The sequence below is a fragment of the Sinohyriopsis cumingii genome, chromosome 8, assembly GCF_028554795.1.
Source record: "Sinohyriopsis cumingii isolate HCF-2022 chromosome 8, ASM2855479v2, whole genome shotgun sequence".
Lineage (NCBI taxonomy): Eukaryota > Metazoa > Mollusca > Bivalvia > Unionida > Unionidae > Sinohyriopsis > Sinohyriopsis cumingii.
In genome coordinates, this window is record NC_142968.1 from 30,792,443 (window position 1) to 30,806,588 (window position 14,146).

General features: G+C 39.0%; 1 protein-coding gene across 1 annotated transcript in view; it reads right to left on the minus strand.

Moving 5' to 3' along the window:
* Window positions 1–492: 492 nt before the first annotated feature.
* LOC149793226 (uncharacterized) overlaps window positions 493–14,146 on the minus strand; it is a 57,924-nt gene continuing 44,270 nt past the window's right edge. The window contains exon 4 of the mRNA XM_089967194.1: window positions 493–3,643. Within this exon, the coding sequence (XP_089823320.1) occupies window positions 3,475–3,643 (169 nt within the window). The 3' untranslated portion in view covers window positions 493–3,474. The remainder of the gene's footprint in view (window positions 3,644–14,146) is intronic.

The window sequence follows — 14,146 nt, forward strand, 5'->3', positions numbered from 1 at the left end:
TTTAGTTTGTCGTTAAGAAATCCATTAACAAGCTCCTGGAGCAAACACTGGATGAAAGTATTAATTTCATGCTCTTCTGCAGCGAACTCGGATGAAAGTTTAACATATTATTTTTGGAGCATGATTAGAAACTGTGAAGCATCACTTCTCTGATGATGAGGTATTTTATCCTGATGTATCAAACAATTTTGAAACATATCCTCCAAACCTTTTCAACTAACCTAGCATTATTGTTGAAATGCCAGCATCATGAAGTTGCTACTTGTAAGATCACAACTGAGACAACTATGGCTGTTAAAAGAAATAACTATTATCATCACCATTTTACTTCTGAACGGATGTTTACATCAATGTTTGTTAGCCATCATGTACAGTTGTCGTGTTTTTACATCATTGGTTCGTTAGACACCGCACAAGAACAGGTGGACATTTACTCGATACTTACTTAGTCGGCGCCATCATTTGTCTATGAAAACGCTTCCATGAGGGGTGTTTTGAGTTCTGTTACATATATTTATTCTCCATCATAGCGCAAATTTACAAATTAATATTCTTATCAAGGATGGTGACAAATTTATCTAATCCCACCCCAGCACATGCACTCGTACCGATTTTGCACTGTTGCTTCCATGTTCATTCTATAGTAGAAAATATTCACACAAAATAAATGAATGAATTTAAAGAATATAATAATCTACCCAATAACATAAATGCACTTAGAATTTATGTTTCAGATCCTAACGGCATGTATTGCCTCATCAGCACAAGCTGTTGGTAACAGTACAATATGCTCCATTTTCACTTGTGGCTGCCTGTGACAAGATTTCCTTCTTTTTCATGAATGACCATAACAAAATACATACTTAACAATGCAATGTATCAGTCTCCATGATGTCAGTGAAAGTGCCCTCTTTATCAATTGACAAGTCACTGTTTGGAAGAAAAACGTACATGCAAACAGCATGCCATGTATGGCCAACATTGCAAGAGAAATTTATTCGCACTCACAATGCTTGGTTAATCAGGTATATGCATATTCATGGGAAATGAGTAAATCTTGTATCAGGCTGGCTCAAATAAGAGAGCAAAGTAGATTTGTTGGCTTTAGCTTGTCATAATGATGCTGTCGTCACATTCTGTTGGTGTGGACACTATGATTACTTCGTGTACATGTCTTGCTGTAAAAAACATGCGTCTTCGAGTACCAAAGTTTACGTCATGTCGTTTTAATTACTATTGGTTTACCGGAATTAAACCTTCACTTGTCTGGTGACCTGTTGACATGAGCTCCTTGCAGTGTTCAGATTAAACTGTGACATCACCAGGCCATGTTGGTTAATTCCATACACCAAAATCATTGTTCAATAACTAACTTATGTCATTTTGTACAAATAATAATAAAACGTTTTATCTAGAATTCAATAATTGACCATGATGGACAGTAATGATACAAATTACAATAATAATAATTTTAAAGAAGGTGATGCCATTAGGTGCATGGAATGTATCCTGGTTGTGGACCGGTATTATTTACATACTTTTTAGAGCACATGTACATAGTGGCATTTAGAGATTAAAAACCTACATTGACATTATTCATTGACATTATTCTACATATATATATATATATATATATATATATATATATATATATATATATATATATATATATATGTATGTATGTATGTGGGGGTGGGGGGGTGGAAATAATAAACATAAACGTTTGGGAGAACATGCTACGACTATGAACAAGGTATATTGTGCAAATACAGTCCAAAATATATGGAGACGACAAAGTCCAAAGTTTAATTCAGCTTTATGTTGTAATGTATTGGTCAAATTGAACCGGTTCCTTTTCTCATCCATTAAATTAGACTATCATTAAATGTATTTATATTTGTCCTTTTTCTAATATCATTTGGGATTATGTGTGAGATTGGTGGCCCTGAATATGCTTTGATTGATTAGAAATGGAAAGAGTAGCCAAGATTAATCTTAAATTGGGAACATTGTCTTTGTTCTAGCATGAAATAGTTCGTGATATAACGGGTCCATATTGTTTGGGGCTTAGCACAAAATCTAGCCTTTCCAAACATATTTGTTCACTTACTATTCACATATAATCATTCATTGGTTTTATGATGGTTTCAGCATTTTCTATGATGAGTCTGCAAGCTCTTCTGCAAGCTGAACAATTTGTCGATATTCTTGTCAGAAGTGTTTCCCCAGATAACATTAGTTGCCTTGTTATGGTTGTATATGGTTTAATAACACATTAAACTATGTTCAGTTTATAGATGTTGCCTTATTTTGCTCAAAAACCACATAACGAATTGATTTTAAGACATTCGAATTGAATATGTTGATATCATTGCATATTTTTGTCAACCATCACCCACAAGAAGCTTCAGAGGGGCATAGTATCACCTTCTGCAATGCCAGACTTATTTGCGACAAGGCTGAGTACCACATTCCCCTCCGTGGTCTCACCCATCCCGGATCCGATTACCTGGAACGTCGATCTGTTTGTATTGATTGGAACGGTATCGACGCATACGATTATTACCTCTGATTCCGAAAGTGATACAGTAAACAAGATAATCGGAATGTCACGTAATCCTGATTGTTCCAACTAAGATAGGAAAAATAGTGGATCAACGACCTCGTAAATGTCGCAACAGTTATCTCGAGGAAATCGATATTCCCTCGTCTGCTCAAGCAGCCACGATGGCAAATATTTCATCTCAACGCAGAGAGTCAAGATCATATTAAACAGGTCCGCAGGAATAAAGGTTGTCATAACTATATGTCGATGTTGCTCTATATTTTAAAAGTGCAAGAAGGCAAATGGAAACGTTTCACCCAATGGTGTGCCCAGTAACAAATCATACCAGTACAGTGCTTCCGTACCTCAAATAACTACAATGGCTTTTTGATGAGAAACAGAACCAATCACAATCAAAGGTTACAGTTCCACGATCACCAACACCATATGCCATGATTGAAGGGGGGATATAAGACAAAACCAAGACCTGCCCAATCCAGTTTTGACTACACACGTCTAAAGACATTGACTTTATGCCCAATGTGGAATCTATGATAGGTAATTACCTGGAAGAAGATATCTGATAAATCAAGTGAATAATTATTATTTAATTTATCAATTAGCTACAGAGTATCAAAGTCCAAAAATCACAGTACTTTGCAAGTAAATGTCTATAAACGGAAACCCACTGTGAAAGTTGAATGGTATTCTACAAATTACATACAAATCGACCTTGTGCAAATATGTTGGTCGACTGAAGCCAAAATCTTACTTAAAATGTAATTTACATAATTTCTTTTAGCAGTTTCTATACTCGTTTTTAGTTCCAGATATATGTTAAAAATCTTTAGTTTAAAGGGTTAAATATACTATAAGAAGGGTCAATAGCAAGAAATCGCTGCAGTCTATATAGCTGCTCTTCTCGCAGTTCATATGATGTTGCACTGGCCAAGGACATCATCTGTTTCATTCCACATCCTACGTGTTGCATGCCAGCTGGATTCCCAAAGATAATGGTATTTCTTTGTTGGATCTGCTTTGGAATAAAAATGTCCCACGGTCTTATCATGCACAGAGGCTCTTCTGACAACCTCCCACCTGGAAATAATATTTGAAAATTTAACAGCAAATCATTAATATATGCATATTTTATTGCCTCTTCATGTATGTCATTCAGGTAGGTGAATTATATTTTAAAAGTTCTCAAGGATTAAAAAATACTTTTTCTCTTTATTGGTCAGTTACAAAGTAATGTAGCTCGTGAAAACATTATCTAATGACCACATATATATCCTTACTGATTGTCATTGACACGTGCAGTCGATTGATCCATTCGCTTCCTCCTCTCTCCTTTTCCTTGTTTTTTTTTTTTCTTTAATTAGTTTTGGTTTATTTAGCAACCTGCCAAGAGACTCTTGTTTGTAGTAGTTCATGACGAATCTGCTTCATATCTCAATCAAAAATATATTAAGGGTAGGATAATTACCTTAATGTGACTAATACACTTATATTACTGTTCGGGTTTTTAGTTGTATGGCGAGTTTTCAGCACATGATAGCTATACATGGTGGACAGTATATCTAACAGGCGAAGTACCGGTGAAAACGTGATAAGAACGACTGAGCCACGGAAAGCTACTGGCGAGCTTTCTTAAATACAAATTTTATCCTCGAACCTATGCGGACAAATTTGATCAGTTCATGATCTGTAAAGGTAAGCACCTTAGACCACTCGGCCACTCATGATTACTCTAGGAGTACTGTAATGCTTCGGTCATCTAAACAGTGGCTTGAAATATATAGTACAATCCAAACCTACTTTACTTCATTGCATGAGACACAACACTACAATAAATTAAATAAAACAGACGAAACAAAATAGTCAAACAGATGTTGACATTATCTCTTATTGTTCTAGACGCAACTGAACATAACCTATCTTTAATCCGTCCAGTCTTTGCGAATCAGCACATGCTACCTGGTAATGTACATTGCTTAGTTGTTCTTGCTAATTACGGGTATGTACATATTTGGTTAAAACGGGATATGTGTACACTATATGCCGGTCATTGTATAAATATGATTTATTGTATTATAATGTCGATGAAGATATCCCAGTTGCCCTTCTCAAACATGAAATTGACAAATCAAAGAAAACCTTGACGCACAGTTCAGAGCGCATCATTCTCAAAGCCTACGCTTCAGCACAATTCACATGCTTTTTTTTAAAACGAAAGCTAGGTGTATATATGTTGTTGTTATGATACCGCTTTATAGGCGATAATGTCAGGATTTTAGCGCTGGCTTCATTTAAACGTTAACAGGAGCCAAAACCCGTCGTTTCCGCAATAGGAACTAACCCTCAATTTAATCGTATTTGTTTTAATTGGTTCGGAACTATACTATAGCATATGACTGACTGCACGGTCGATGGTATCGAAATGTGCTGCTTAAAGCTGCTACTGCAGAAACAAAGGTCAAAGTCATTGAAATTCGATAGCATATTGTTACGACTCTATGGTCTTAAACAAAGCAACAGAAATGACTCAAAACCAACAACGTTTGTAAAAAAAAGTAACAAAGAATTTGTTTCAACAGAATACAAAGAGAATATTTAAGAAGAACTTCAAGTATTATGATTGAAATCCCAAATTGTCAAAAACGTTTTGTCATAAGTCCCAAAAAATAGAGTTCTAAATAAATTGCAGTGGTGTTCCAAATTCGCTCTATCGCTGGATGTACCGTAGTCTAGAATGGAATAATGTGTCAGTGACCTGGAATGTGATGGTGTGTTAACAGTATTTTGATGTATCGCAACTAGATACATATATTCAATCGATACCGACAGGCAAATTTTAGTTATGTATTATGTTATTTACAAAACAATATCACAAGTCAGGTACACCATAAATGTAAGGTCAATTACAAATTATAAATATACATCACATATAATCATAAAAAGCTACCAAACAATAAATATTAAATATATAACACAACTGTATTGTGTAGTAATAAAGTAATTATTTAGCTTCTGTTACCACGACACAATAATGTCAACTGTTGTGAATTGACTGTTTTCCTGCCATGAGGTTGACTGTAAAATATCACATGATACTACTCTTGATTGTTTACACACTGGTAAATTCTGGTGACTTCTTTTGAATCTCAATCGCTCTCCAGTGTACGTATGCGTTATATAAGCCCCATAATAATAACACCACTATCACTAACAACAAAAATGTTTGATCTGTGTATTGGTCATACGACGTAAGAAGCAGTGGATCTCGCAAAAAATTGTTGCGAGTTTTGTTTTTAAATGTCAAAATGCGTTGAAAGCGAGCACAATGAATGGTCAAAATGCAAATTGTATTTGCTCAATGACAAACATTGTCGCTCTCATGAACCTTTTTCAATATGATTTTTACAGGCTAGGTTATCATAGACAGCAAAGATTCGTTGAGACGTTTAGCTTTAATAGAATTACAAATTTGACCTAACTGCCTACAATGTCGCCATAGGTCATTTGCAGAGATTTCCCTTTGTGAGTAATTACGTAAAACTTTAGACATCAATAAATACATGGCCATGGATTTGTAAAAATATATTCAAGTTTTAAATGTTTCTACTTAATTGTTTCCTCAGTGTTCGTACTTTTGTATTTATTTTATTTTTCCCGAGTTCATTATTTCTACAATTGTTTTATGAATATGACTTGACACGAAAACCACTTTCAATCAATATCCAGTTGTATTTAAACTTAACAGATACAGGTAGGTATGGATTATTTTTAGCTTATATTCGTTGTGCAGCAAAGGTGAAATAGTCAATATGACTAGAACTATTAGCAACGTTATAATATAAAAAATTAATCACGTACAGTAGTAACTAACCAGTGATTATTCAACGTTTTCATAAAAGTATTTTGTTATTGGTAATCTATCGAAGACATTAACGTCAGATATTGGTTAAAGCAAATTTTAGGGGATTTGTTCTGAAAGGCGATTGGCCGCTGAATACACATTGTTATGTTCAACCATCACATCATAATCCTTCTCGAAAACAACGACGCTACTGCACGAATCCGTGCATGGTCGAGTCCACCAACAAAGGCTCTTTAGGTTTGCGATGCAAACTGTTTCACTGGTCTGGATACATTGTAATGCATGCGCTCACTTTCACGTTTTCTCTTTAAATGTCTTTTGTTCGCGCGATATTGAAAATGGCTGTTAGAACCCCACTTGATATGTTGGGAGGAACATATTTTTAAATTTCCAATGTATTAATATTATTGTCTATATACAGTTCAAAATATATTGAGACGACCAAGTTGAAAATAAGAAATTTAGCTTTGTGTTGTAATGTATTGTTCAAATTGAACCGGTTCCTTTTCTCGTCCATTAAATTAGATTATATTAAATGTATTTATATTTGTCCTTCTAATTTCATTTGGGATTCTGTGTCAGATTGGTGGCCCTTCATATTCTTTGATTCGTATGAAATGGAAAGAGTAGCTAAAATTGATCTTAAATTGGGAGAATAGCCATGGTTCTAGCATGAAATAGTTCTTGATGTAATGGGGCCATATTTTTAAGGCTTAACTAAATCTTTATGTCGGCCACGACATCAACTGCGTACTGTAACTTCCAATCTTGCAAGGTTTGGCTGGGGTCATTCTTTTCCTATTGACGATGAATGGTAGTTCAATTGATGTCTCGTTCGCGCATTCGGGCATGTGCGACTCATTAAAGCTATCAATGTTAAGTATATAGTTTCTCGTCGGGTTGTAACCATGCACGTGATTCTACCTGACATATTAATGTATTTTAAGCGTAATACTTAGTCGTCTGGTGGGAAAGGAACCACGCGCCTGACGACACCCTGGTACCGTGCTTTAGAACCCACAAATCGGGGATATTTGAAAAGGGACGAGTAGGAATCTCATCAGTTAGTTGTCTGTGCTGCGAAAAACTCGTCCTGTAGGCAGTGCCGGATTAAAGCCTGTGGGTGCCCTTAGGCAGTCGAAATCTTGGTGCCCTCTCGATACGTTTTATCAACTGATCCGTCGTCGTGGGTCCACTAAAAGACGTGGGACAAGGCGTGTGGCCCATAGGCTGGTGCCTACTCTGCCTTTTTGGTAATCCGGCTCTGCCGGTAGGAATACACCCTACACATGCTGACACCCCGATTCCGTGCCTACAAGCTCTTCGCGCATTTAATGTACTCGACGAATGGGAATCTGACCACACACTCATCTTTTAATTATACCGTATGGCACAGCTGATACGGTACGATATTTAGTTAGAGTCGCATTTGGCCGTAGGGACATGCACGGCTAGTCTATTCCCACTAGGTGGGATAATAACTAAATGCACACAAAGTGTGCTAGTTAGTTTAGAGTCGATGGGCAAAAACATTAAGTCGACGTATTTGATTGCAGAATGTATGGGAATCGAACCAACACATACAAGTTATGATTCTGTATCTTGGATTGCAATATAAGATTTTGGGTGTGATTGGACAGTACCTTCGTCACCCCGGTTTCGTGCATACACGCACTATTGGGCATTTGTTCAAGATAAGTGTGAATAGGCCCACACACTTGTGTTTTGGTGTCCGGTTAGGGACAGTAGGACGTCAGCCGGTACGTTAAATAACGCCAGGGGAACACATAAGTCAAATTCTTCCACATATGTAATTACAGTCACACCTAGTGGTTGCACATTTTCCTACGCATACAATTTGGTGTTTGGTGTACAAAGTGTACTTCCAAATCTTGAATTGATCTAAGGAAGGTCAATGAGACCATTTGAATTTGTAAGCCGTGTTATGTTATATGAATAGATTTAATTCGGAACGGTGTATATAAGTAATATGGTTGTTTAATTTTTTTAAAAAATATTATCAAGTTTGAAATATCTTATTATGAAGCAGTTGGTTTTATCTCTGAAATTAGCTTAGGCCACACATCAGAAGGCGGGAACAGAAACGGTATATATAATGGAGCATGGAACGTCTTTCTCTCTCTCTCTCCGTCTCTCTCTTTCTCGTCCGCCTCTTGTATTCATTTGCAGTGACTATTTCACCTAGCACCATAAGCTTCCACTGGTGATGTTGTTGGATCGGTTTGGTCAGTATGCCATGGATTTTGGAAAGTTCGTTGATCATCAGTACTAGGACTGGTAAGGAACATTTGGAAAATTGTTGCCCCACGGTACTGATATCAATGGCAAATTTCATAACCCTTTCAATTAATTTCATGTTTTCCTGTTTAAGGCACCGTCTTGATACGTTTTCGGTGTGTTTCAAGGATTGAACTTAAAGCTTCGGTGTATTGAATAGTTGCCTCATAGTTATCCAGCAAATGAGATAAAGCCCAGATTTTAATTTGGTCAAAATATTATTGACACTACAATAACTGCTCTTCGTTATACGTCCCGCTGCAGTTTAAGCTGACTTCTCCATGTCTTTGGTTTATCCTCTTTCCCCAGGTTGCTGGGCATTAGCTGTTTAAATGAGGCTATTGGTGCTCTCATTGGTAGAGTAATTATTGTAGCTGTTAAAGGCGTGGGTTTTGTTAATGTGATTGTGGTAAATGTATCTATGATGCCTTCCATTGGCGCATTCAGTACCTATTGTTGGTGAGCAGCAGAGGGGGCGAATCCGACATTTTGTCCAATCGTTATTTTGCTTAATTATTACTTCTGCACTCAGCGGATCCGGTGTAGTCAGCGCTGGTAAAAAAAAAACGACGACGTCGTTGGGGGATCGTCCAATCGTCATTTGGTTTAATTAACACCTTCTGCGCGCCGATCCCCAGCGTCGTCAGCGTCCGGTAAGCACATCGACGACCGCGTCGATGTCATCGCCCCCTCTGCTGCTAAGGAGTTATTTACAATGAAAATTATTTACAACTAACCGAATATTTGGTCAAGTCCGATACGATATCGTGTCCGAGGATCATGTAAATTTATCGTTACAAATCCATGTGGGGTCGACTGAGCATGACTAAAAAAGTTTCGAAAACCATTAAAGTCCATGTCACCGCCGCACCATGTCTGCCAAATATTTCGTAGCGTGTGTGTATCAACGCCGTTGAATACAGCAAGAATATTACAGTTGTCTCTGATTACTTTTGGAATCTGAGTATACCGTTGAGTGACATATATCACGTCAGTGTTTTTATGCCTGCCTCTGGAAAATATCCTAGCTGGGTTTTTTTGATTGTCTAACATAACATCATCGTACACGACTAGATTGTTAACGTCGCCATCAATATCATCAATACCCGGTGCATCATTGATATCTGTAATAAACTCAATAACATTTTTTTTAGCGATCGCTGATGCATTCTCGTTGAAATCTTTCAACACCTCGTAGCATCGATGAAGGAACTGTCCTAGTTCCTATAAATAATTATTATGACATTTCCTTCACTACTCTGTCATGGGTCATTGTTGTTGTTGTTGTTGTTTTACAAAATAAAAAATTTTTTTATTAAATAATGCCACATCGGCGGATTTTAACCGACGAGGATACCAATGAAATAATAAGACTCCGTGGGAAAACACCAATATCGGAAATAGCAGATCGATACAAAATCAGTTACCAGCGCATCTATAAAATCTGGAAAAATGAACCCGACAACGATATCAGAATGATAGACCTCAGCATCGACGATGAAATAAACCAGATTGTTGATACACCCAGTGATGCGAATTCATCCATGGACGCCATCGTGGATAAACAGACCATTCAGGACTTGCAATGGCGGCTGAATAATTTGATCAACGAGAATAAATCATTGCAACAACGGTTAAAACACGTGTCAAGCACGGCCGATTATAATCGTATACAACGGCGCTATGATTATTTACAACAGCGTTATGACGACTTACAACAGCGACACGATGATATGCAACGGCGTCACGATGATACTCAACGGCGTAACGATGATGCGCAACGACGTAACGATGACATGCGACGCACCATTAATGGGCTTCAGCATGAACTTGGGAGTGTTCGGAAGGAATTGAATGAAGCACAACACGATAATGCGCTACTGATTCAGCGAATCACCGAAATGACCGCAGTTCCCCCCAGCGAGCCGGAAATAATCAGAAAAAAGAATAAATCTCGTGAGGACAAACCTCGTGAGGATAAATTCACGATCAACGAGATCCCCGGTGTGGTATCTCGCAGCGATATTAGGTTTGTGAACCGCATGGACAAGGTGCTTCAAGATAGCGACTAGACTTTTCGTTCGGTAATTACCCATACTGTGTCAAATCGTTTGACGTCATGGTTTGGAAACATTTTTTCATATTCTCGTTGGTAATATTTGTCGCGGAGACATAACCGAGCTTTCGCTGAACGGCTTTCGAATACCATACAATTGTATTTATCCCCGCTGGGGAATTTCTGAACTGCATGATATTTTCCGTTCTTATATTTTACATTGATCGGCGTTCTCGGACAGGATTTTTTATATTCGCTGATGACGCTGTCGAATTTCACCGGGTGATATTCCAACAACGACATTATAATTAAAGCCGTTATTTAATTAAATATTAAAATGATATCAGGTGGACGATCCTGGATGAACAGTTGTGCCGAAAACTTTTCCAGACAAGCTAGTCATTTCGTTGACGATGTTGCCTCGGGGCGAATTAAACTAGCACCACCGAAATTACCATTATTTCGGTACGACAAAACCAGAATAATTTCTCCGACGAAACAACTTTACAAGGACACTAGAGTCAATACTATCTGTTTAAATATCAACGAGAAAAAGATCATCGAATTTGATTCCACCGCGGAGACGTGTAAATGGTTCAACCTCAGCCCGGACACAATTCAACAACCCTTTTTTCAGGCACGAGATGGAATATTATGGATCGTGCTGCGCGGTGATATCGACGCGGAAAAGCGGGCTTGGTTTGATGACATTGATACTCTATTCGATAACGCGATTAATAGTCTTCCAGAAAAATATCGGCTGCGGGTCAATTATTTACTCGAGTCCGGAGAAAACAAAACAAAATACGGCCTCAACCCCAAAATACCCACGGTTGCTGTTAATTTAACTAAACGAACAGTCCTGCGATTCAGTTGTATCAACGAAACGAATAATTACTTCCATGTCGGTACGTCACGAAAGCCGTTTTTTAAGTCAGCGGGGGATTACTGGATTGTAATTCGCGGTGATAAAAAACATTGTACCACCAAAGAGATAATTTCCGACGCGATGAAGAATTTAACGCCCGACCAGAAAAACGCGATGAAGGAACTGTCCTAGTTCCTATAATAATTATTATGACACTTCCTTCATCAGCGGAGACAACCCCCCCTCCCCGCTATCGAGAAAACCGACCACCGAGGAGATAGATTCCTCCATTACTCTAACTGGTCTCCGCCGATGACGACATTTTGAGCGTGAAGGAACTGTCCTAGTTCCTATGATAATTATTATGACACTTCCTTCATCATCGGGAAAACCATCCATTAACCGACCACACATGGAATCGTAACGCGCTGGTATGTTCGTCCGTCGCGGTAACATCTCCTCCAGCGAATCCAACATCATCGATGGTCTCGTTGATCCACGCTGGATCACCTACAAAATCAGATTCGGGCCAGTCGGGATAATACAACACGTAGTCGGATCGACCCGAGTTCTTAGTACCATCCGATTGTAATCGCCCGCCGAATCCTTTGTAGATCGATTTGATTTTTTCAATGATATTTTTTAGCGTCAATTTACCCCTTCTGAACTTCATATCCGGAAATATATCGCCGAAATGTTTCAACAGCGCGTTATACTTGTCAAGTCGGTCTGGTTGCGCCAGCATCTCAGATACGCTATTGATTAACCCGGCGCGGCTCACAGGAACGCTCTTCACATCAAGTCGATTCGGAACCACATCGGGGAGACTTAACGCGCCAAGAACATTTCTAACGATGTTAAGTTGTTGCCGGGGACTGATTTTATCGGATCGACATGGCGTCGTTGCCACAGCGTTACCGTTATTATGCTCGTCAACGAGAACGCGCTGATATCGCTGCAGCCGCGAAATGTTTTTATTCAGATGTTCTATCCGGTATTTATCTAGTTTTCTTACATCGGTCTGGAACGTGTAATTGAGATACGTCAACGCCTTTTCATATGGCTCTAGCCGCTGTTCGGGGTCGTATTGGTAGTATTTATCACCGATTTCATCACCAGTGATTTCATCACCAGTGATTTCATCACCAGTGATTTCATCGACGAATTGGGGCGCGGAACATCTTACTACGAGGAGTCCCCGGATGACTTTTTTACGTCCCCGGAAACGTATCACAACTTGCGAGAATACTACCGAAGGCATTTGGGTCCATCTTGGAGCGTTTCCAGTAAAAAGACCGCAATTGATCTTCTCACCGTTGCAAACTATCGGTTTCGTGGAGTAATCATACAACAAATGGGGAGATTCCACGTGTTCGTAGATGATCCCGACACAAGGGAATTTCAGGGACATTCCGCTGTTAATGAGATTATTCCAAAACACCGGTGCAGATATCCTACCATCGACGTGGATTCCAAGACGCCATCGCTGGCCGAGTTGTTGTCGTATTTCCATGAGTTAGTTGATTCCATCAACGATGTTTTGGTTTTTGAAACCAGCGGCGGTTATCACATCATGTTGAAAACGATCCCGGTGGATTTCGAGGAACATCAATCGCTGTTGAAGAAAGTCGCCGCGGATAGACCAGCATGGAATGTTGATACGCAAGCTGGACTGTATAGCATCAAATTGTCCGGAACCAGGTCGGCGAAACCAAACAGCGTTGATAAGCGATTAATTTATCCTGTTGGATTCACCGGCACGCTGCTATCTTGTCCGGTCTCTATTCAGCCGTGTTACGAACAACTGAAACCTGAAATTACTGGTGATGAAATCACTGGTGATGAAATCACTGGTGATGAAATCACCGCTGAACAAATTCGACAATTTTCCACGTTGTTGTCCGGACAACCCGATCAAATCACCGGGACTACAAATCGGCTCGGCAACATAATATCGCTAGGGCGAGTTGCAGGCTCATTTTGCAGCATATGTCAGCGACGTCACGGATACAATGAGATCGGTGGATTCATCGAAGGAAAGGCCATTGACGCATTTGTGCGTGTTTACTCTGATCAGTTTGTGATTGGTTGTTACAGAAGCACGCAAAAAATAATAATACCGCGTGATACTGAAGCCGCTGGTGATAAAATCACCGGTGATGAAATCCCTGGTGATGACGATAAAACCCTCTACGAAAGGTATGTAAGGGGTTTCAATTATCGCCGCAAGGACTACAGTGGAGAGTTTCCCAAGAGGACTCCCGATTATACTTATCACGAGTCACCCGTTCATGAAGGTGGACGCGGATGCAAAATCATTCTCAACGACGACTACATGGATGGATCCCACTGTGGACTCGGCAAGTCAGAGTCGGCGTGGAAATCAATACGAGATGATCAGTCTGTGTTGTGCGTCTCGTACAGAAAGACATTTACCAGAAAGACCGCCATCGACTACAATCTCGAATCGTACGAGAGTATCCATGGAGACATTATATT